Source organism: Alosa alosa, chromosome 16 (genome assembly GCF_017589495.1).
Source record: "Alosa alosa isolate M-15738 ecotype Scorff River chromosome 16, AALO_Geno_1.1, whole genome shotgun sequence".
Taxonomy (NCBI): domain Eukaryota; kingdom Metazoa; phylum Chordata; class Actinopteri; order Clupeiformes; family Clupeidae; genus Alosa; species Alosa alosa.
The window spans coordinates 17,578,882-17,603,675 of NC_063204.1; the positions used below are offsets into that span (position 1 = coordinate 17,578,882).

At 44.8% G+C, this 24,794-nt stretch overlaps 1 protein-coding gene across 1 annotated transcript in view; it reads left to right on the forward strand.

Annotated features, from left to right (window-relative positions):
* Nucleotides 1–24,794, forward strand: part of mpp7a (MAGUK p55 scaffold protein 7a) — a 125,427-nt gene that overhangs the window by 12,615 nt on the left and 88,018 nt on the right. The window contains exons 2-3 of the mRNA XM_048267030.1: nucleotides 12,508–12,577; nucleotides 18,853–19,036. Coding sequence (XP_048122987.1) covers nucleotides 19,000–19,036 — 37 coding nt within the window. The 5' untranslated portion in view covers nucleotides 12,508–12,577; nucleotides 18,853–18,999. The remainder of the gene's footprint in view (nucleotides 1–12,507; nucleotides 12,578–18,852; nucleotides 19,037–24,794) is intronic.

Consider the following 24,794-nt stretch of genomic DNA (forward strand, 5'->3'; position numbering starts at 1 on the left):
CCTCCCTAGAGCTCAGCCTCTGATTCTTGTCCAACTTCCATTATAATAAATGACTGTATGTCACAGTCTCCCCCTCTCTCACTCCCTGGACCCCACATATTCTCTGTCCCTATTTTTCTTCTCTCACTCCCTCTTTCTCCCTACTGTTTCCTACTGTTTCCTACAAGTCAGTCATTCTGCAGACGGACAATGCCAACCATTCTACCAGCGCCGCCTTTCTAAAGGGGTGCCCAAAGCCACTGGCCTGTAACATAATTAAAGAGTGTGTGTGTGTGTGTGTGTGTGTGTAATTGCTAGAATACTGGAACAGAAGGAAATTGTAAGCATCAAAAAGATGTGTATCAAATATGCAAACCATTTGCTTGCATAATATAAATGGAGGAGGATTGATCACCGAAGCGGAAAAAAGAGAGATTACATAAAATTGCGACCAGTTGCCTGGAAGTTTGTGAACAGAGTGCCATTGTCTATGTGGAACACAGCTCTTTTTGAGCAGGCACTGCTCGGCCATACCCTCTGTCATGACTGGGTCCTCTCCGGAGTCCTTTCCAGTACACAGAGGTCACTATTGACGAGAACTCTGTGTGCTGACTGTGTGCAGCTGAGGGCCAGACCACTGAGCTCTTGGTCATAAGTTTTAGTTCCTCATATGCAAGAACCATGATGATCTATGGTGCGGTGTCATACAGGGCATACTTGTGTGTGTGTGTCTGTGTGTGTGTGTGTGTGTGTGTGTGTGTGTGTGTGTGTGTGTGCTTGGCTCTTTGTGTGGCTGTTTTTAAGTAAGGAAAGGTGTTTTGTCTCCAGGTGTGTTTAGCCAGCCCACAAATCGCTCACTGCCTGGAAAACTAGCCTACCATGAGCTAGAAAAACGACTTGCTATGGTAGCCTGGAGGGGTCACACTTGATCAAGTTACAGTGAATATTGAAGTGTCAGTCACAAAGCAGCCATCGTTCATGATAAAGGACAAAAATATAAGGAAAACCTGAAAAGACATAGAACCGTCTAAACAGAAAGAACGATTTGAACAGCCTTTCTCTTTCCTCTTGGTTTGACTAACTGTGCGCTTTGTGGTTTTGGGAGCCGAGCGCTCAGGTATCATATCACTGTCATTTGCATTGGTTGTTCCGGCATAGCCGAGGCATTCACCCAGAGCTAACTGTTATTGTGTCCCTCTAGGGGGAAATGGAGCTTTAGTCAGGTCATTAAAGCGCACCGAAAAAAGCTCACGCACGCTAATGTGGTTTGGTCAGAGGAAGACCCACGAGGCTGGGAGATTGCACTCAGCTGCCACTGACAGGCCTTTTGAGGATGGATGGACAGGAGTAAGGCTATCTAAGCTCCTTTCAGCAGACCCTTTGTTTACACTTCATTTTAAGGTCAGGTCCGCACTTCCTTGACAACAATGGATTTCTGTTTCCAGCAATAGCTCATCTCACAGGTTGTAATCTGGGGTTTTTACTGTACGACAATTATATCTCTCTTTTGCTCCCTCCATCCCATCTCTCTCTCTCTCTCTTTCTGACTAGTTCTCTCTCTGACTCTTTCTGCACTCTTTCCATTGAAGATATCTGAAATGATCGTTACGCCTATAATTAAGGGGAAGTGTAGTATAGTGGCTTTCTGCAGTGATGGTCTCTGATCTTTGAAAGGTTGACACTAAGCTCTGAAGAGAGTGTCGGCCCACACTTGATCTGGGAAACTTCAGGACGTTTCATCTAGACAACGCTACATAATCCCTTCTGATACAGCTAAAGCCAGATAGGTTCAGTTCATCAGGACTTTGACAGTCCAACTCCCCTGGTTGTACAGTGTCTGCTGGAAAGGTGTAGAGATAGTTTATAGTGTCTGCAGGAGAATGAAAACAGATGTAGTGAAATGGTATACATACTTTGGAACAGGAGGACCTTCAAGCATGTGTAAAAAGATCATGACTGGAGCGTGTGAGTAGGAAACATGTCCATAAGTGTAGCTCTTCAAGGTGCTTTAAGTCAAAAAATGAAATGTCTGCGTGCTCACAATGCAGCTGAAGGCATCATAAATAAATAAGTAATGACTAATGGTCAAGTGTAGTACACTTGACTTTAGACTTAGCATAAACCCCCATAACACACTTAAAGACAATTGTATGACGAACACATGACTAAGATTGCTCAGTACAGATTTCCAGTATCCCTTGCACAGTCATTCATGCATGGCATGGAGAGACAGTCCCCCTGTGTGTGGCACTGTAAAGTGGGTGACTGTGTGTGTGTGTGTGTGTGTGTGTGTGTGTGTGCATATATTAAACATTTATGATTAGATAATGGTAGTGAGTGTGCCCTTAACATCTTAAGGGAATAGTTGTTGTGTATTAGAGTAATATTTTGACTGTGTGTAAAAGTGTTTGTGAGTTTAGGATGGGGATGAAATCCAGTTTATTTAGATAGCATATGGAATTGATGTCACACACTATGGTCCTCTCTTTCTCTCTCGGTCTCCCTCCCATGTGTCTGTGACTGTGTACCAGCATACTACTACGTTTCAGTGTGTCCAAAGAAGTCTTGTTATAATGACTTTAGTCAAATTCATTTGCATAGTCACTCTCTTAGAGATAAGCCAGATTGCAGGGAGGTGAAAAGGTCTCTAATTAAATTGACCGTTGCTCTAAAACGATTTTTCTTCCTCATGAATCCGGCCCTCACAAAGAATTTGTTTAAAAATCACCTACTAAATGAGCTGTATCTAATAGGTGTGTGTGAGAGAGAGTGTATGCATGTGAGTGTGTGCGCATGTGTTTGTGTGTGTGTGTGTGTGTATGTTTGTGTATTTGTGTTTGAGAGAGAAAAGGGCGTCTCTTTATTTGGCCCTGCTGAGGGTGTAAAGTTTGGCCCCCGATGGCAGAGCTACTCTGGTTTCCAGCCTCTGAGATGGGGCTTTGCAACTCACACTATTTGTTTAAGCCCCTCCAGTCTTTCCCTTGGTCCAGGCCCTCATTTTACCATGTAAAGGCATCTCGGCTTTATGAAATCCAGTCTCATGTGATTCGTGTCTTTAAACTTCACCACTGAGCTAATTCAAACCTACATGTCAGCTGACAGCCCCCCTTACCTACTTTAGCAATTACCAAATAAAGGCGTTTAATGGTTAGCCCACCATTACAAAACAAGAATCAGTTGCAAACATGGCAACATTCTTAGTGCTTAGTCAACTGTTGAGCCATTGAGCACTATCATTGTTAAGGCTCTCGGGTTTGCTGGACACAGTCTCTGCGGGAGCCGGTCATGGATCAGCCTTCTCTGTCCCTTGTTCTGTAACACCACTGTTACGTCCCCTCGGTGTCTCCAATAAGTATCTGCCAAGATACCTCTGAAACTTAACTCGTCCACCATTGAGCATTTCATTGGTTTAGTGGTCTGGATAAAGGTGCCATTAACGTCCCTAGATTCTCCAAGTCCAGTTCCTCTCGGTACTGCTCTAGGGATTCCTCTCTTGTGTTCAGGGGTGTTGTGGTAAAATAAGAGGCGGGTAAACTATGAATTCTGTGATTTCGGTGAGGTGGACTGCGCCATGTGGTATCGGATTTAAAAAAAAAAGGCATTCAGAACAAGTTTGATGATGGTGGAGGTTATTGTCCAATGTGGTATTAAATGGTTCCTAGAGTGTTGATGAGTGTACATATTGTGAAAGTGGTTAAAACGGTGTGATTTTTAAATGTTAAAAGTTGCAAGTGGTTAATAAACTCTTTTGAGAGGTGGATAAACTCTAATAAGATTTGGATAAACTCTATTTCTGAAATTGGCACATAGCCCCGAGAGATGGGTAAACTGTGTTTACCTGCGTTAACCTGCGTTTAGCCTCCACTACATCCCTGCTTGTGCTGCCAAACACTAGGCACTACAGACTATTGGCCCTATGGAAGAAAGGCAGTGTGGCTTCACTATTCAGCACATGGACTGTATATAAAAGATTCAGCAACTATTCAGCAACTTTTAAGTGTATTAGACTTCAGAGTAAACCATTATAATATACAGTATTGTAAGATAGCAGCTCTACTGGTAACAGAACCAGCCTTCAAATCCATCCTCAGTGGAGCATCTCGGAGTGAGTAAGGCTGAGTGTGGCATGTTTACAGCACTGCAGGTCTGCTCAGCACAGGCCATAAAACAGAGATACTTTTAATAATCTTTGAGTCTGTGTATCTCACAACTAGCTGTCTGGTCAGGCCATGGTTTTGAATTACAGTCAGACGGCTGGACACAGAGTGGTACACTACTCGGCCGTAGACTAGCACACACAAACTCTTCTGCATACTTATCAGGTCTCAAACCAATGGAGGCATTTCCCTCTGCACCCCTCCCCACCTCTGTCTATTGGAGGTTATGTGAAGCCATTGAGAATGGAGTGATGTGGATAGAGGGAGAGAAGAGAGTGTGTGTGTGTGTGTGTGTGCTTGCTGGCAGATTGGGGTCAGGGGGAGTGGTACAGGGTCTGTAGAGTTGGGGTGCAATACTGTGGTCGTGTTTGGGGCTCAGATACAATGGCCTTCATTGTAGTGCCCAGAGCACTGTCATGCAATGAGAACACACACACTCACACTTACAAGCACACTTGCACATGGCATCCATTCATTTGGAGCGATTCATTCAAAGCGGCCGGCCATTGCACATAGAATTACTCATAAAGGCACACACACACTAACACACACACACACTAAAAATAACACACCAGACACCAGACCCAGGCCAGTGACACACTCACTGCATCCCTCATAGCCAATAAAGGTCTCAGATGGCAGCACAAAGGCTCCTTTGGAGCAAAGCATTCCTCTTATCATATCCCATTAGTGTTCCAGTGGAACATTGTCCAACTTTTAACACAACACACATTAGGACTGTCCCGAAACGTCCCCCTCACAGACATCCAGTTGTCATGGGACTGTCGATGTCTCGGAGTGTGATTTGAGTCAGTTTGGAAAAGTCTGGGGGGTTTCCAGGCAGACGGTCACATCTGTCAGACGGAGACACGCATGTGTGTGCACACACACTCACACTCACACACACACCCACATCCGCACACACACGCGCACACACACATGCATGCACACGTGCACCACCCCTTTCCAACTTTTTTTTTTTATCAGCAGTAAGCTACTGGCTCTTAACAACTTGCCTCCACCAAAGGTTACAGAATACAGGTGGCCCTAATCATCAGTACTCTTACCAAGGCCAAGAGTTTGATCTGACATCCCCAACAGTAATACATTCACTTAATGTATGACCAGGATGTTCACACCTTTTTTTGTGGGTAACACCTTTAGGTGTTAGATCACATGACCTATGATATTTGTCCACTGTTCTGTAGTCTGTCTTTGATTGGTGTTTGGTATTGGACAGTTGCAGATATATGTGTGTGTGTGTGTGTGTGTGTGTGTGTGTGTGTGTGTGTGTGTGTGTGTGTGTGTGTGTGTAGGTGGGGCTGGGTGTGTGTATTAGGGATGGGCATGATTAATCGACGATCGATAATTGATTATTAAGAATTTTGTCGATCACGTTAATTTGTTATCGATTAAACTAATGCAGGTTGCATTGTGTAGTATGAGTCTTGAAGCAATGAAATGAATTTCACTGTATGGCAGCAATTAAACATTTTACCACCAGGGGGCAATATTTGACGCCATAGTCAGTTACCTGCGAGTTTCCGTTTTGATTTCAAAAGTAGGCCTAATCATGAAGAGGTCACAGCGAACTGTGCCGTGCAACCATTTTGATTTAAAAAAAATAACGACTTAGTTCACTGCAAACACTGCGATGCCGTGTATAAGTAGCCTACAAAGGCTACCATTTACACAATGTGCATCCGACCCTGGTTAATGTGGATCCTGCTCTCAGTCTCAAGACGGCGGATTCCTAAAGAAATGCAAGCACCCACCCCATAAGTTTACATTGTACAGTCACTCGAAGAGCTGTAAACAGTGTTGTAAGGCTGCGTGTACAAATCCGCTTGGAGCTCCAATGGAATTTTGATTTTGCGACGAGGTCTCTGTTTAAGAACGTCGAATCACAGCTGTAGGTTTCGCTGCCTTTAGAGCACCGCAGCACATAGGCCATATCTTCAAGTTTAGCCTAACCAAACCTCCAGTTTAACTGCCACAAGTTATTCTTCTTGTAATAAAGATCTCATCGAGGAAAAACACGATGTATTTTTGTATTTCCATTGCATTTTTAATTTATAAAACGTGAAATAAATAATGAATTTTAATATAAAAATATTAATGATTAATCGATAGTCGTTCATTAATTCTCCCGACGATCGACTAAGAAAATGTAATCGAATGCCCATCCCTAGTGTGTATGTGTGTGTGTGGGTGGGGCTGGGTGTGTGGGTGTGGGTGTATGGGTTTGTGTATGTATGTGTGTTTGTAACAGCTGCCAGGCTTCCTCTGTCAGTGTGCAGGTGCGCGTAGAGGTGAAGGGTGTGTGAGCTTATTTTAGCCATATGAGAGAGAAGGGAAAGCTCTTAAGTGAACATCATGATCCAACTTTCCACGCCGTCAACTACCATCTGGGGCACTGGTGAACCAGCTGGCTGGCAAAGCTCAGCGTATGTGTGGACGGCACATTGTGGGTGTGTGAGTGTGTGTGTGAGTGTGTGTGAGTGTGTGTGAGTGTGTGTGAAAGTGTGTGAGAGTGTGTTGTATGTTTGTTTGTGTGTGTGCTGTATGTGTGTAGGTGTTAGGACCTTTGTGTTTGTTAAGTGAGCAGTGCTGAATAAATCTCCTGGCATAAACAGTACTGATCTGATGTCGGTTATCTTCTTCCAGAGCAGCCTGCTTGCCTCATCACGTCCTTTTGCTGGAATTCAGCAGCTAGATGGAAAGCAAGTTAACCTGTGACCGCAAGGGGAGTGGCATCTCTGTGAAAGAGAGTGAAAAGGACAGTGAAAAGGACACAGACACTCACACAAAAAAAATACTTGACACACAAGAATACACAAGTTTCCATTCTCTCTCCATAGCTCTTCCTCCCCATCTCTTCTCACTTCGCCTTTCTCTTCCAGGGCTTGTTCCCACACATCCGCACAAACACATCCGTTGCTTTCACTGACCAGTTAAGTACTTAAGTGAATGAATGGTGATGAGGAGGACAACCTAGTGTAAGCAGACATGAGCCCTAGCGTTCTGGACTATTGCCAACTGGATTACCCAGAAGAGTAGTATATTTGTGTGTGTGTGTGTGTGTGCGTGCGTGCACATCTGTGTGTGTGTTCTTGATTGTGTGTCAGTACTTGTGAGATATGTCTGTCTACGTGTGTGTGTGTGTGCATGTGTGTGTGTTTTCGTGCATACCTTGGCACGGTCCCTCCACTGGAAAGCTAATATGAGTGCCTGGGTGGAGCACACCTGTAATCCGGGCCGCCTGAGTGTGTAATGAGGTTCCCTGGGCCCTGCAGTGTGGAGGCTCGAGTGGGGAGCTGGCCTCAACTCTAATGCCTCTCCAGAACATGCAGTGCAGTCCAGCAGATCCTCAGCTCCTCATCCTCTCCTCTCTTTTTCCTTTTTCCTATGGTAATCATCTCTCTCTCTTTCACACACACACATTCTCTCTCTCTCTCACTCACAACACACACGCACACACACACACACACACACACACACACACACACACACACACACACTGCCTCTTATTCATTTTGACAGTGCAATCTGTTGCAGCAGTACATGCTGTCCTCAAGGTCAATGTTTTTCTATCTGCGTGTGTTTTTGTGTGTGTGTGTGTGTGTGTGCGTTTGTGTTCTCGGCCTTGGGTGTAGTGTGGCAGTTGGAGATGATTGATGTCAAACAGTTCTTTATGCACATTACTACATGATGCTCACACACACACACACACACACACACACACACAACTGCCATATCGGCGTTACAAACTAACCCCATACATTTCTCTGGAGGATTCTTTGAGTGCTGTGTCTCATTAGAAAGTTTCTGGTATGGAACTGTGCTCCCTCTCTCTCTCACTGTGAGTGTGTTTGTTCCTGATGCCATCAGTCTTCGCCTTTAATAGTCCCTCTGCTGAATTCAGAGCTTTAGTCAGGAGAAAGTGTGTGTGTGTGTGTGTGTGTGTGTATGTGCATAAAACAGAGGGAGTGAGGACTGGAGTATGCGCTCCAGTGGTGTGTGATGCTGATAAAGCTAAGAACTCATGCATGAGTGCTGTATTTGTGTGTGTGTGTTTGTGTGTGTGTGTGTGTGTGTGTGTGTGTGTGTGTGTGTTTTGTTTTGTTTGTGCAAGTGTGGAATACTATGCTGTTGAGTCGTAAGTGAATAGGTGTAAACATGCTCACATGCTTTTTGCTCTTTAGTTGTAGATCCGTGTATGAGTGAGTGTAAACGTAACCTTACTATTTTAATTGTGAGTGTGCGTGTGTGCGCGCGCGTGCGTGTGTGTGTGTGTGTGTGTGTGTGTGTGTGTATGCGGTTTTGACTTAGACAGTCATCTCGTATGTCTGTCCATTCAGTGAGGCCAGGTTAGCAGTGTTAGGTTACGTCCTGTCAGGTCAGACTGCAGCACACTGCTCACCAAACACACAAACACACATATACGCTACACACACACACACACACACACACATACACACATACATACACACACACGCACACACGCACACGCATTCAAACACACCTGTCCACACTACAATGCCCCACAGGACACTATACACAAATATAAACGCGCACAAACACTCACTCACTATTTCCTTCACATACACACATGCACACAACACTTTCTCTGTTTGAATGGCAGTATCAGGCATGGGTCAGCGCATTGTGGATTATCTCCATTGTACTTGAGATGTATATGGTCATTGTTTGAACTTTTCAATGGCTAATGGTCTGTGTTTGTGTGTGTGTTTGTGTGTGTGTGTGTGTGCATGTGTATGTGTGTCTGTGTGTGTGTGTGTGTGTGTGTGTGTGAGGGAGAGGGAGAGAGAAAATGTTTAAATGTCACATGTAAATCGATGAAAGTCTTTCTCTCACACACTCAGACTCTTCCCACACTCCTTACATACTGTTTTTAAGGCAGGTGTTTGTTTTTGCTATAGCAGTGGGATTGATCTGTTCATCGTGTTCCTGTCAGGACCGTTGGTCAGCATTGCCCTTTGCCCACTGGCCGTCTGGGAGACTGTCCTTTCTCCTCCCCACTTCTCCTTCATTGATAAAATGCCAAGTCTGTCAATAAATAAGAGCTCATTCTTCAGCCATGGCCTCACCAACACAAAGCCTGCTGTTGTGAGCTGTGGAAGAATTTGCTGTCGATTTCCCTGTGCACAACTAGGGCCCCCCTGTTAGAGTGTGTGTGTGTGTGTGTGTGTGTGTGTGTGTGTGTGTGTGTGTGTGTGTGTGTGTGTGTGTGTGTGTGTGTGTGTGTGTGTGTGTGTGTGTGTGTGTGTGTGTGAGAGAGTGTGTGTCCATTTCTTTTAGCTCAGATGCTCTTATAGCCACCTTATTCCCACCCTTTGTTATTCGGGGTCCCAGTAGATTTGCAGCAGGGTGCCCTCCGTAGGCATCTCATCTCCATCTCCCACTCTGGAGGGAGTCGGGGGCATTGCTGTGGCATTCCTCTGTCTGACTGGGGTAAACATCCATGGCTTTGTCAATGACACCCCACCCACCACTCACCACCACCACCCGGCAGTCTCAGGTGATTTAGACTCCTTGGGGCCCCCGTGGCATCAGTGAATAGATGGACAGGAAGTTGGTTGAAACGTTGGGTGTGTCTTTAGCTCTCTGTGGTCTCGATGGTGCTGAGCCTTTGTGTGGAGTGTGAATGGGATGAGTGGTAAGTCATCTAATGGGCATGTGTGAAGGTTCTGGGGCGTTGTTCTAAAAGAGGAAGTTCTCAATGAGTTTTAGTGGGAGGGTTTGTGACTCATTGGCCATTAGTGTCATATGCTTTCACAGGTGCTCTCTGACTGTCTAAAGGACGGCCGTGTGAAGATCTGGTGACTAACGGTGTGTGTATGTGTCTCTGGAGACTACTGTGTGTGTGTGTGTGTGTGTGTGTTTGTGGTTTTGGCTTAGACAGACAGTGTGTGCACGTGCATGCTTGCTTGCTTGTGCATAGGGGCAGCATAGAAGTGCTCTGTTAAGTAGGTTAGAGTAATGCACCTGTGCTCAGTAGAGCTGAGTGTGAATGGAGGAGAGGAGAGAGAGAAGGAACAAGAGGGGGAAAGTAAGAGAAAGAGAGGAAGACTGAGGTCAGCCTATAAGAAGGAGAAGCCAATGGAGTAGTGGGAAAAGGCCATGCTCAGAGGAAGAGCACCTCGAAGGACTGAAAGAAAGAGAAAGTAGGAGAAACAGCCTGTAGGAGACAGCATGAAGAAACGGTGCCTCAAAGGAATGAGAAGGAGATGCCAAAGAGGGAGGGAGAGTGCGAGTGTCGGGGCGTTGGGCCGTCGGCTCTCAGCGCTGTGTTGGTGTTGGGTCTGATCCCGTGCCCAAATGTGGCCCAGTGGCATTGTTGGTTTTTCAGCCCTAAGCTGCTTAGTGTGTGGATTAAGCAGGAGGCCTTGCCCGCTCTCTCTCTCTCTCTTGCCCGCTCTCTCTCTCTCTCTCTTGCCATCATTCCCTCTGACTTTTTAATTCTTTCTTTCTCTACGCTGATCTTTGGTATCATCTTCTCTGTCTCCCACTTTCTTTCTTTCCGTATCTTTCTTTCTCTCTCACACACACATTCTCCTCTTTTACTTAATCTTTTTCTCCTTCACTTTTACACCCCCTTACACCCCCCCCCCCTGTGTGTGTGTGTGTGTGTGTGTGTGCGCGTGCGTGTGTGCGCTTTGCAGTCTTTATAAAGGACTAACATATTTCATCTTTTAAAGTGGAGTGTGAAGCTCTCTGGTGACTTGTCCTTGTCGCTCCCATTTTCATCACACCACTCCCAGAAAGACTCACATAATGGAAAGGTCATTACCCAGAGTGCACCTGTCAGCTTTTTTATTGCAGTGGAAACAGTTGTCCTCTTTGGCATGGCCATTTCACAGGCATTGTTGATTTGGCATCAGTGCGTGGAGGAGCTCCCATATACACACATCCAGATACAAACATACACAAAAAAATGCTCTGCTTGCTTTTTCCAGGTGTGTGTTTGTGTATGTAATTGGAGACTATGGCCTGAGTTGACCCCACACTCTCCCTTGGACTCTCCAGTCTGGACCGAGCTTCAGGACTGGTTTATCAGCTTTCAGAAGATGGAGTGGATGGGAAAGGCAGAGAAAAGACAGCCAGAAACTGTTGGAACTGATGGAACTGTTAAAACAATACTGCATGTTATCTTGCATTGTAAATATGTGCCAATCTTTCGTGTGTGTGTGTGTGTGTGTGTGTGTGTGTGTGTGTGTGTGTGTATGTGTGTGTATGTGTGTTTATGTGCGCACAGATTGCTATGATTGCCATGGAGTGTACTCAAGTAGAGTAGAATGCTTGACACAGGTAGAGAAAGAAGTATGCTCTTTGATCAAAATTTTTATGCCTGTGTTTGTATATATGTGCTTTACAGTACTGCATCAGTATCAGAGATAGGCTTCAGAGCAGTCTGTGAATTATAGATGTTGTAATGGCTTACAGCATGTGCTTTCCACTGGGACATGTGGTTGTAATGTTCAAGAGACATACACTTTAACAAACATGTCTATGCTAAAAGTGCATGTATTCTGCTGAGGCAAATGTAAAGAGCTTAAAAGTGTGTGTGTCCAAACGTGTGCACACATTTCACATGCCGCACATTTGCACTGAGGTGGCAGAATGCAGATGGAGATGGTGTGCTGCTCGTGTATGAAGTGACCCTTTCCCAGGATAGCACGGTTTAACCCTCACTTCATCGCCTGACTCAAAGACATGGTGCCACACTTGGTGTGTGTGTGTGTGTGTGTGTGTGTGTGTGTGTGTGTGTGAGAGAGAGAGAGAGAGAAAATGGAAGAATGCTTCATTAGTAATGCTTCACCTTTATGTGAAGTGGTTAACATCTGTCCTGGGTTTGTTAACATGTGCTCATGTAAAGGCACTCAACTTTTTGCTTGTGTGTATGTGCAAGAGAGAGAGAGAGAGACTGAGAGAAAGACTGAGCTTGGGAGAGAATAAACATTTTAATTTTGTTTTAAAAAAAGTATTGTTTCTGTCAGCCACAATAGTGACCCTGGATACCAGAATGTGTGTGTGTGTGTGGGGGGGGTGAGATAACTTTCACTGCAGGTGCGTGCATGGCGTCCTGTGTTAGTTAGTGTCCTGTTATGCCATCTAGTGTTCACAGCAGAAAGGTGCACACACACATTTTTCCCAGGCAATTTTGTGTTTTTACTGAAAACCAGTGGATTTTGTTTATAAGTGCTCTGTGTTTTATTGGTTCTCTGTGTTGACTGTTAATTGCTTGTAAAAATGTTTATGAAGGTGATGTGGAGCTGAAAGTAGACTTCCCTTGCTTATTGTCTCCCTCTCTCTCTCTCTGTCTTTCTCCATCTATCTCTCCTTCCAGGTGTGTGTGTTTCTGGAGTGACATGAACCGCGCCAGCCGTTAAAGCATCCAGTGTTTCAGGTTTATACTGGTCAGTATTGGGTGTGTGTTCCCCTTTCCTGTCCATTGTTTGTTCTACTTTCTCATGATCTATGATTGTTTTACAGAGAAAACCGGTTTGATCAGACTGTGTGTGTGTGTGTGTGTGTGTGTGTGTGTGTGTGTGTGTGTGTGTGTGTGTGTATTCATCAGAGCACTCAGGTTGTGTGTGTGTGTGTGTGTGTGTGTGTGTGTGTGCTAGCAACCCCCAAATTGTTCTTTTGGCTTTAAAGTAGATAATAGTAAAGTTAGAAGTTGCATATAATATTAATATAACAACACAATATGGCAGTATTTTACTTCAGCGTTGAAGTATTTTAGGGAATGGGAAATAACAATATTCCATGTATGTCCAGTATGATAACAATAAAAAAAGAAGTCAAGTACGTGAATGTCAGGGTAAGCAATGAGCTGATTTCCGCAGGTGCAGAGCCATAGAAAGAGAGAGTAGCGACACTCTTTGATGTTGCCGCCACACGATCAATAGTTCCAAAAAAAACTATGCTGAATGGCTGTATAGCAGGAGGGTGGGATGTATTTCTGGATGCTGGAGGGCGTACACTAGTAACTCATTGCCTACTGACCAAGTGATTGGCCGTTTTCAGCTCCAAAACTCCCATAACCTGGAAACTGGCATGGCAAAGCGCTGCCATCTTTTTCCATGGTTTCTTATGGGAGTGTCGCCTCTCTGTTTTCTTTGCCACAGGTGCCCCCCCACCCCCCAACCGGCTGCACCTGGCGCACCTGACTAGTCCATTGAAGAGTATAATTAACTGGTTGGCCGGTCAAACAAATCACACAGCAACAGAACCCTTTATAGATGAAGTTGCCCCTCCCGCTTGGAGAAGGTCCTTTATATTACTTCTGTAGCGTGGTGGTTCTATGCGTTGCTTCTGTTAACCATATATTGACAGGGGGAGTTCTGAGTCACATGTGAAGTGCTTGCACTGGGGATGAACGCATTCCTTCCTGATGTTTCCAGATTGCGGAGTCAGCCTATTAGAGTTGACCTTTGAACTGTGGTAAGGCTAGAGGCTTCAGCAGAGTGTCTGGTTCTCTAGTCACACATTATGTTGTCTCAATAATTTAGAGGAGCTCATTCTCTACGAATAGCTAAGTCAGTATTCTGTCTTTGTCTCTCTCTGTCACCCATGGTCTCTCTCTCTCTCTCTCTCTCTCTCTCTCTCCCTCCCTCTCTCTCCTCCCTCCCTCCCTCCTGACTGCCTATAGGGTTGTGTGTTGGGAGGAAGCATATATGCAAGTGTAGGAGAGAGGGAGGCAAGGATAGAGTAATGAGTTTTAAATTAAGTCTCAGGGCCAGAGAGAGAGAGAGAGAGAGAGAGAGAGAGAGAGGGAAGAGAGAGAGATTAGAGAGAGAGGGCCAGAGAGGAAAAGAGAGATGAGAGATAGAGAGAGAGAGAGAGAGAGAGAGAGAGAGAGAGAGAGAGAGAGAGAGAGAGAGAGAGAGAGAGAGAGAGAGACTTCAGAGAGATGAAGTCATCCAGAGTGGAGGAAAGAGGGAGAGTTGAGGAAGGAGGAAGAGGAGAGGATGAGACTAAAAGAAAGGCAGAGAGAGGGAGAGAGAGAGGATGAGCCGAGAAGGAGTGAAACAGAAAGATGATGTGGAGAGGAATGGCCTTCGGGCCTGTCCATCTGGGCTCAAGCTGCTTGGTGTGTCCCTGTGATGACATAAGGTAACCTTTATTGTCCCTGGGCCAGCACTCACAAGTGTCCGCTGCATGGCCTCTCGGACAACCAGCTCACGTGTGCTCAACACAGAGTGCCGGTCCAGCTACAGTACTCTCCCATCAACCTGCTGGGATCTCTAATGCGTTCTGACCTGTCCTGCTTTGATCCATGCATCTGGTTTATAATCCTAGCCTTGTTTTTGATTTGGGCTAAATTGGGGATCATCATTATGTGTTGCCTTGATATCTCAACTGAAAACAGGCATGGGGACTAGTAGCAGTGGAGAGAGTCCCCTGGGAAGACCGTGCAGTACAGACAAGAGCTTCTTCAAACCAAGCGGAAACGAAAAAGAGAAAATTGAATATGCAACATTAGAATAAATGTATAAAAGACTGAGCTCAGAGGGGGAAAAAGACTGTATTTCCATTGCAGACCCCATCCGCACGGAGTAATCTCTCATCCTCTGAGACTGCAGTATTGCAGATTAAGACAGATGAGAGAAATGGAGAGAAGACAGCAGAAGTTCGCTGCAATATGATAGAAAGAAATGTGCGCCGAGAGCTCAAAGCATTCTCCCAGACGTGGCTTGTCAGCAGCCCAATAGCAGACTAATAGACCGATAGCCACGTGACTGTAAATGTCTGTGTAGAGCCATGACTGTAAGAAGACATGTCCTCATGCCCTTCCATTTGATATATGAAGTCAAAATCATTCCGCCATGTTGTCAGATTTAGAGCCAGAGATTGTTCTGTGGAGACACCAGTCAAAGTCAGGAATGCCCAGTAATGCGATAGGCCCACCACTTGTAATGGCATGTCTGAATCTGAGAGTGAGGATATACATTTTTTTACATTGTACAGTCATAAGATGTAGTAATCTAGCCTACATTCCAGTGGTAGAAATGATCAGACGAATACGGTCACTTTGTTACATTCACTGGTGTTGAGATCAGTTTTGCGTCTGAAGATCAGTCTTTACTGAATGGGGTGAACAATAACAGCTCTGAGTTGGAACCAAACCTATTCAACACAAAATATGTGTTGGAATGGTTAGTTTCTTTGTACTATTTTGTGATAGCAGGGAGGTTAGATAAGGCCCTTCACTGACCCTTTCCGGGATGAGACATTTACCAGACTCCTGAGATGACCATTTAAGAGCTCTCAGTGTGAGGCCATCCTCCAGCTGGCTGACTCCATTATCAACCCTACAACTTAAAACAACCTGTTTGGCATCTCCACATAAACAATGGCGACAGCGCGAACAGACAGACTCTCACACCTTCACACCTTTGTCCACACTTGGACTCCATTCTCTTTTTCCATAAACACTCTTGCCTTGTAGTGGGGCTACTTCAAGTGTAAATCCTGAGGTGAAGCTACAGATAGTTTGTCCCTTTGGAATAGTCAACAGATATGGTGCCATCTAGTGCAGGAGGTGAGAAACAGCACTTTCCACAGAGGCTCTCAAGGCCGCGTGTGTCTGTGTGTCTTTATGGCAACATTTAAGTTGAACGGCAAACATTTGTGAGAATTATGTTTGCTTTGAGTCAGGCTATATTGATGAAATAAGAAAAGTAAGCCCACTACACGCAAAGGAGCTACTTTTATCACCAAGTCGCACGATTACTGTATTCACAAGGCCAAGAGCATATTGTGTGTGTGTGTGTGTGTGCGTGTGTGCGTGTTTGTGTGTGTGCGTGTGTGTGTGTGTGTGCGTGTGTGTGTGCGCGCATGCGCTTTGAGAAACATTTGTCTATGTGTGTATGTGCGTGTGCACATGCCACCTCTTGCTCTATTTGCATCAGGGTGCAAATATTTGGCCTTGTGTTTTATTAACTGGAAGAGTGAGTGCTCTCTGTCACTGCGTGAGTTTTATGGTTGTTCACACACACACACGCGCGCACACACACACTTAATATACAGTCGTGTGTACTCTTAAAACAGCATGCACATGCTTGTGACACGCCGTGAATTTAACAACAGCGCCCAGCTCAGGCCAGCGTTTCTGTAAAGATCAGAAGGTGGAAGGAAGAGGAGATTATTTTCAAATAAAATAAAAAAGCACTCCTCACATTTGACATGATTGAAGAATGATGTCTTTGTTCTGCTCTTTTAACTCCAGCCCGAAGAACACCTTGACACTGTTGAGATGTTGTCAAATTTATAGATTTTAGATAGATATTTTATTGTCATCTATGCATTTTGGCCCAATGAAATGATGATGTATGTTTTAGTTTTAGAAATATTGCTTTGTATGTGTAAAAGTATAGCAGTGATTTTAGCGTTGGTGGAATTGAGTGTTAGATGATTTTATTGAACTGCATCAAAATTCTACTGAATTGTACCTGTACTGAGGTTGCCCTCAACAAACATACTTTCACAAAAGAAATCCATCTTGAAATCTTAAGTATAAATGTAGACATGGATTTAAAATGATGGCACTATTTTGTCACAGCAGTAAGTCTATTAGTGTTTTTAATTATTATTATTATTATTATTATTATTATTATTTTTTTATTATATTTCTGATTTCTATCAAACTGGTTTTCAATTTGGTTCATGAGGTTAGTGAAATACAGTTGACTTGTTTAGATGGAGATGATGATGATGCAATAGCTGAACTCTACCAGTAGGTGGCACCAACAGATCACTGCCTTGAACAGGTGAAGATAGACAGACACACACACACACACACGCACACGCACACAGCTGGAGCATGCAGTAGTTTTTCATTGCAATCAGGTGTTTCTGGTTCCCCCTTTTTTCCACATTGCAGATTAGTCTCCAAACCTGATACTGTGTGATATATACACAGAGGCAGAGCCATGGAGGAGTAAGGTGCTCGCTCTCCTCAGACTTTCACCCTCCCAGGACTTTCTCTCACTCATCCACTTACTCACTCACGCTCTCCCTCTTTTCTCCCCCTCCCTCTCTCTCTCTCTCTTCCTCTTCCTCTTCCTCTACCTCTCTCTGTGTTTTGGGGGTCTGCTGAGAGTTCTCCAGGGTGCACTAAAGGGTGGATGTGAGCTCCATTTTAAAGTGCGCTCTTTGGCCTTTCCCAGAGCTCCCGCTTGGAAAAATATGCTTTGGAATTCCCATTTACCTTCAAAAAATCATCTCTCTCTCTCTCTTGAAGTATTGGAGACGATGTCTTTCTGCTCTACTCCATCTTCCTATTTTCCTCCTCTCTCCATCTCCTTCTCCATCTCCTTCTCCACCTCCTTCTCCCCCTCCTGCCCAGCTTACTCCCTCATCCAGTTATCCATTATCTCCCTGGCCAAGATTCCATTCATTCTGTTATGACTTTATTTGTGTTTGTGTGTGTGTGTGTGTGTGTGTGTGTGTGTGTGTGTGTGTGTGTGTCTGTGTGCTTATCTGTTATATGTAGTACTATATATACACACACACCAACATCAACACCAATGTCTGCTTCTCTAATCTTGGGCCTCAGGGTTTTATTTGTTGTCTTGTTTTCCAGATGTATTGGTAGTTTGTGTCTGTGTGTCTGTTTGTGAGAGTGTGTGTGTGTGTGTGAGCGTGGGGTTGAGGGTGTGAGCCTTAACTGAAATGAGGTGCAATCTTTCTATGGATGCTCTTTGTCATCTGCACTCTGGCCAATGCATCCACCCACCCACACACACAGACATACTAACTGTACAGAGCACAGTTGAACCCTCTGCCACTGACAGTCACGCAAACACACACACACACACACACACACACACACACACACACACACACACACACACACACACACACACACACACAGAGAGAGAAAGAGAGTGGGCAGATGTTTCTATCCTCTAGACAGATAGAGAAGAGAAGCGAAAGCCAGTCCAGTGAGAAGTTTGCTTTGGATGGGACACCCCCCTCACCTCTGTCCTCTCTCTCTCTCTCTCTCTCTCTCTCTCTCTCTCTCTTTTCTCTCTTTTTCCCTCCTTCAGTCCATCTGCCTTTTGATTTCCTCTGGCCAGTTAAACAGCTCTCCTTTCATCCTACATAACACCCTGACACACACAGTCTCTCTCTGTGGACACATGTACCATATAGGGCTGTTTTTCCTGCGTAGCGAACTGCGCTCTGTCAACGTGTGTCTGCACACATTAGAGCATTTCTGGTGTGTATGTGTATTCATCAGAGCACTCAGGCTGTGTGTGTGTGTGTGTGTGTGTGGTGTTTTTACTTACTGCAGTAGCAGCACCTGCTGGAGGTCATGTGGAGTTCAAGAGGTCAGAGGGGGTCCACCTGTGGGGCCTCTTCATCACACTGAGCAATGTTTCTCTCAGGAGCCACTTCTCCACAGAACTCTTTGTGTGTGTGTGTGTTTGTGTGTGTGTGTGTGTGTGTGTGTGTGTGTGTGTGTGTGTGTGTGTGTGAGGGAGTCAGAAAAAAAGCATTTTCTTTTATTTGATTAGCTGCCGTTTATTTGTTAAATGAAGGATAAACATCAGTCAGTGCTTACTGCATTGTTTCAGCTTGTATGTGTGTATGTGTGTCATTAAACACTGTTCTTGCTATACATGTATTAATGTTTGTGTGTGTCTGTGTGTGTGTGTTTGTGTTTGTGTGTGTGTTACAGCTTTCTTCATAATTTCATGGTATAAAGACAATGAGCCGGTCTGACTGGGGGTGTGCCTTTTGACGAAAACACAAGCAACACCGTGGACACAGCGCTGAATCACCGTGGCAACAGTGTGAAGTTGTGGGGACCCACAGCGCAGAAACCATGCCCGCCCTCTCAACGGGAGCCGGCAATGAGCCAGGTGAGCACAAACTCCCTCATCAATCGCCCAAATCAATACCAATCAATCATTTATCAACAACCACTCCTGTCCTACACTCATCATGGCCTATGGCATATTGCACTATGAAAAAGACAGAACCAGGAACCCTGATGGTTTCTACTGAATGTTTCCATGAAGGAGCCAATAATGGTTTGCCTTGGAACCCTCTGGTAAAAGTGTCTTTGCAGAACCTCATTCATGGTATTTTGGCCAACAGCTCTACAGTAGTTTTCCATAATGAGGAACACTTCAGGACTGTGAAGAATCTGTTCTGGGCAACCTCATTTTCATAGTGGGAAGCTAGAACCTGAGAACCCTAACAGAACCTAGTACTTTATTTGTGACTTTGAGTCAGTGAAGACTATGAGTCAGTGAAGAATTCCTACCATCAAATAGTTTTTGAACATTATTGAAACAATACTGTGAATATGCTGTAGCAATTGTCCAAGAGTTAGTTAAAACAGAATTCAAATACACAGCTAGCACACAGACATGGCCTTGGCCATGGACATTTAATTCAATTCAAACAAATAAAAACATTCTAGCTGGACACGAGAAAGGATCAGTAATCTCATTTATACAGTAAAGATGAGTCACCATGTCTCGCAACATTATGGCTCCTCGGTCCAAAAAAAATAAAACTTTAAACGCTTCAAGAATGTCCTCCAGGAAAATGTCACAGTTCACTAGGGCGATTTGCAGAGCCGCTTGTGGTGCCGTCGCTTGGCCTTACCGTCCATGTCAGTCACGCACGGATACACACGTATCCCCGAGGCCGCCTCCGCCGTGAGCTCTCGCATTTCTGCGGGCGATTACGGTGATGGGTTAGTGCACGGAGACCCATTGGGCCTGTTAGTGCCTGTCTATATGTGTTTGCCTGCGTGTGCGTCTGTCTGCGTCTCTGTTGGTGCAGGTGTGTGTGTTTGTGAGGAAACGATGCCCGTGAGGAAGGGAGAGGGAAAGAGAGAGAGAGAGAGAGAGAGAGAGAGAGAGAGAGAGAGAGAGAGAGAGAGAGAGAGAGAGTTGGGGGAGAGCGAGAGAGAAGAAGGGGTTCTGATGGATAAAGAGTGTGTCGGTGGTTGGCCTGTAGACATGGCGTGCGCTGGCGATTACGTACTTGCTGTGGAAATTTGTATAGACAAAGTGGAAAGCCAGACCATCAATTACGATTATAGTCATTTCAGGCAATTACTGGCAGTGTCCTTCTTTCCAAATCAAACATGTATGGTCCCCTCTGTCCCCAAACAGAGAGGGTCGCCTCGCCTCGCCTGCTGCTTACACTCTGAAATACGAGCACAGGCCGGAGAGATGGAGAGATGGAGAGAGGAGCTGGACAGAGTGAAATAAAAAAACACTGCACAGAAGAGACAGATAATGATGACATAAATACAGACAAACAGTGTGTGGGCGGGGGGGATGTTAGACTGAAGTCTCAGCAGAGTGAAGAGAAAGAAGAACAGAAATGGTGCTGCACTAGAGAGAGAGAGAGAGAGAGAGAGATATGGAGTGATTATTTGTTGGATGGTTGAGAGCTCTCCAATTGTGTGTACTGTATGTGAGAGTGAGATGGCAAATGTCTTATTCAAGATTCAAAACAGGACTTTAAGCAGTTTTGTAAAAAAAAAATAAAAACATCAACACTACAACTGGTTTAAAATCTGTTTGTCATGAGTGTTTCAGACATGATTTATGTCTTAATTCTACATTTGTGACTGCTTCCTAAACATTCTACATTTGTTTCTGCTAAGTTGATGTGGTGCGCTCCAAACCACTACAGAAACACCCAGAAAGTGTGTGTGTGACTGTTGAATGATTACATGCGTCACTCGCATCACACAATCACAAATGCACGTTCAGACACACACACACACACACACACACACACACACACACACACACACACACACACACACACATCGACCGCAGGCGCTGTTAGCTGTCTTGGTTTGGACTGATGAGTAGCCGTGCGTTTATCCTGCTCCAGAACGTCATTTGGTCATTTCGTCACTCTGGTCTTTTATAGCCGATTTAAAATGTCAAAGTGTGGGCCCCAGTGTGCTGCTTTGGGATGATCTAATGTGGGACAACTCTGCTTGCCCTGATTTGCTGTGTGTGATCTTTTAATTACACGCTGACTTTTAGGGCCTGTAAAAGAGAGAAAGAGAAAGAGAAAGAGAAAGAGAGAGAGAGAGAGAGAGAGAGAGAGAGAGAGAGAGAGAGAGAGAGAGAGAGAGAGAGAGAGAGAGAGAGAGAGAGAGAGAGAGAGAGAGAGAGAGAGAGAGATGTTTTCTCTGTGACGCTGATCATTTAAATGTGGTTGCATGTTTTTGTATGCATGTTTGTGTGTGTGTGTGTGTGTGTGTGCGTGCATGTGTGTGTGTGTGCACGTGTGTGTGTCAGAGCGTGTGTGTGTGTGTTTGCTGAATAAACATGGCGTGGATGTGTGGCTGGATCGAGGCAAGACCCGTCTCACAGTGAAACCCATATTTTCCTTCTCTGGCCTTTTTCTTCTCTTTGTCCCCCTTTCTTTTGTTAATTCATCACATCTTTCTTGCAATTAAGATTTAATAAATGAATGTAAGAAAATGCTCATGGAAGAATCTGGAGCTCTGCCTCTTGTCTCGGCAGAAAGCAAGTCACAGAAAGAAAGAAAGAAGAAAGAGAAGGAATAAAATATATTTTATTTAATTTTACATCAAATGTATATTACATTGCATATTTAAAACCACAGCTTACAGGAAGAAAAAAGTGAAAGAAAATCAATCAATAAATAAATAAGTAAAGAAATAAATCAAAAAGAAGAAACTATGGAGGAAAGAATGAGAGTAAGAAAGAAAAAGATTGAATGGAGCAGAAAAAACAGAGTGGAACAGATAGAGAGAGTAAAAGAGATAAGATGAAAGAGAAAGAGAAAGGAGTGTGTGGTACAGTTACGTTTAGTGCCACCTCCATGGGGTAACATCTGAGATTTAATAAATACTTTGGAAACACATGAAGCAGTGACCAGGCTTTTGGTTTGTGTGTGTGTCTGTGTCTGTGTCACATATGAATGTAAACTTCACATACAGTACAGTATGTGTAGTAGAAATAATTTTTGCCATGGGATAGTAACTGACTGAACTCCCCAGCCACCTCTTGGCTCCTGGTTCATATTTACACACACACACACACACACACACACACACACACACACACACACCTGTCCAAATGGGAGGAAATTAAGATTTAATTGTCCAAGTGTGCTTTAAACGGCTCTGAGGCAGCTCTGCCACCACAGACCTGCCAAAATTCCTTCTTTGGTCTCTGTTCAAAATCATCTCTCTCATTCTCTTTTCTCTCTCTCTCTCTCTCTCTCTCTCTCTCTCTCTCTCTCTCTCTCTCTTCTTCATCATCATTCTCTCTCTCTTGATGCGTCGTATTCTCATTTCTTTTGTCTGCTGGTAAAATTTAGTAATGTGACCTTGCCCACAGTCAGTATCTGACCACTGTATCCACTTTCACACACACTCACACACTGTTGGAAGCTTATTCTGTGTGTCCCTGTTTCTCCTCCACTCTCACTCTGTCTCTCTCTGGCACACACAGAACTACGTGCAAACACACTATTACCAGGGGTCCGTGGACTTTCAGCACATCAAACAAATGTGCACTGGATTTGGGGATGATTGTTTGAATGTGTTTTTTTAGTCGCCAGGAAAGATGTTTACCGTGTTTGAGAATATGAGAGGACCTTCGGTTGTGATGAAGCGCGCGTGCACACACACACACACACACACACACACACACATAAACAATTGCGCAAGGTGTGTTTTGTCAATGTTTTTGATGTAGCATATTTTCAACTTGCGCTCAGATAAGTAAACACCGAAGGATCAGGCACGCAGACAGATTTGATGTGGCATGCCTTATTGAACCATAAAGGACGACTGTTTTGGCATAAACAAAGTATTACACAGTATGACAGAGACATTATCAGGATGTATAGCACAGTGTACATTTACACATCACTGCAAGGGATACAGCCACAGGTATCTAAGACAAGTAAGCTTGAGCACTGCATCACATTGTGGGAGCATGGCAGAGAATGACCTTGAATAGAGGTCCAGAATGTCCTCAAACAGTGCAAATGACCGAAGGCACAAGTCCACAGTGGAGCACATCACTGAGAGAGATCCATCACAGCCCAGCACATCCTCCAGCAGGTGACGAGGCTCATGGATCCACGGTGGGGCCGCGTAGACGTTTACGGCACGGCAGCGCTCCGGCCCTGCCTGTCCTATCAGCTTTTTAAGGGTCCCACGGCAGGCCTAAAAGATAAGCAGAGCCAGGCCCTCTCAGCAGGAAGGGCACACCAAAGACTACACATGGAAAGCTTTTGAAGAGCAAACCTTTCTACCAGACACACTTATTTTTCTAATGAGTGTGTGTGTGTCTGTGCTTGTGTGTGTGTGTGTGTGTGTGTTGTGTGTGTGTGTCTGTGCTTGTCTGTGTGTGTGTGTGTGTGTGTGTGTGTGTGTGTGTGTTTGTGTGTGTGTGTGTGTGTGTGTGTGTGTGTATTGTTCCGCCGATCTCCTCAAACAAGTGACTGGTTGTGTAATCGCGAACAGGTAATGAGGGCCATATTGAGGGGCCATACTGTTTATCGCTCTGCGACGCTCTATGGCTTCCCCAGACCGGCGGCCCACTAGCGCTGCTATGAGGGACATGACAGGAATGGCCGTATTAAATTTCTTCTCGGCTAACAGTAAATTTTTCCATTCTGATGTCAAGAATGCCGAGCATCTGGAATCTGTGGCGAAAGAGAGGGAGAGAGAGAGAGAGAGAGAGAGGGAGAGAAATGAAAGTGAGTGAGAGATGGAGAGGGAGGGAGAGGAGGGACTGAGAGAGGGAAAGGGAGCGACTGAAAGAGATGGAGGGCATGGAAGGAAGGATGGAGAGGATAAGGGAAGAGAGAAGAAGGAATTGAGGGGGAAGAGACCGGGTGAGAGACGGAGAGATGGGTGAACGTTAGAAAGAGAGAGAGAGAGAGAGAGAGTGTTGGCTAAAGTGGTGGCAGCGGTGTGCGCTACGGGAGCACTTTATCGCTTTCCAGCCGTTTATCCTTCTCCCCCTCCATCCATCCTCTCCTCCACTCCCCTCTTTCTCTCCCTCCTCTCCCTCTCTCCCCCTCTCCTTGCCACTGGGACACGGCACTGTAACACAAGGATTTGTTGCCACTGGAAAAGCTCCCTGTTTCCAATTACATCAGAATGAAAATTTCCACTTTGTTTTAGCAAAGCGGGGAGAAGAAAATGACAAAAAATGGATAGAACGAGAGTGAGGGGAGGAGAGGGAGAAGGAATGTCATTTATTTATATTTTATTTTATGTGTGTGTTTTTTCAGAGGTATAATGATATCCAGCACAGTCTCTATCCAAAGGACACACAGCACCGAACAGGTTGCGTGCGTGCGTGCGTGCGTGTGTATGTGTGGCGTGCGTGCGTGCGTGTGTTTTAGTATTTCTCTGTTGTATAGTTTAGCACAAACTCCACATAAATAAGCCAGTCAATAGCTACATGGCACACTTGCACATACCCCCTCACACAAGTTCAAGTTTGTGACACACACACAAAGAATGTTCAGATGTGGCTGTCAAAAATGGCTGTGAATGTTTGAAACGTTGAGCTAACACCAATCTAAATATCTGAGGAAATTAAAACAAGTGTGGAATGAGGATTTATTAATAATGTTTTATCA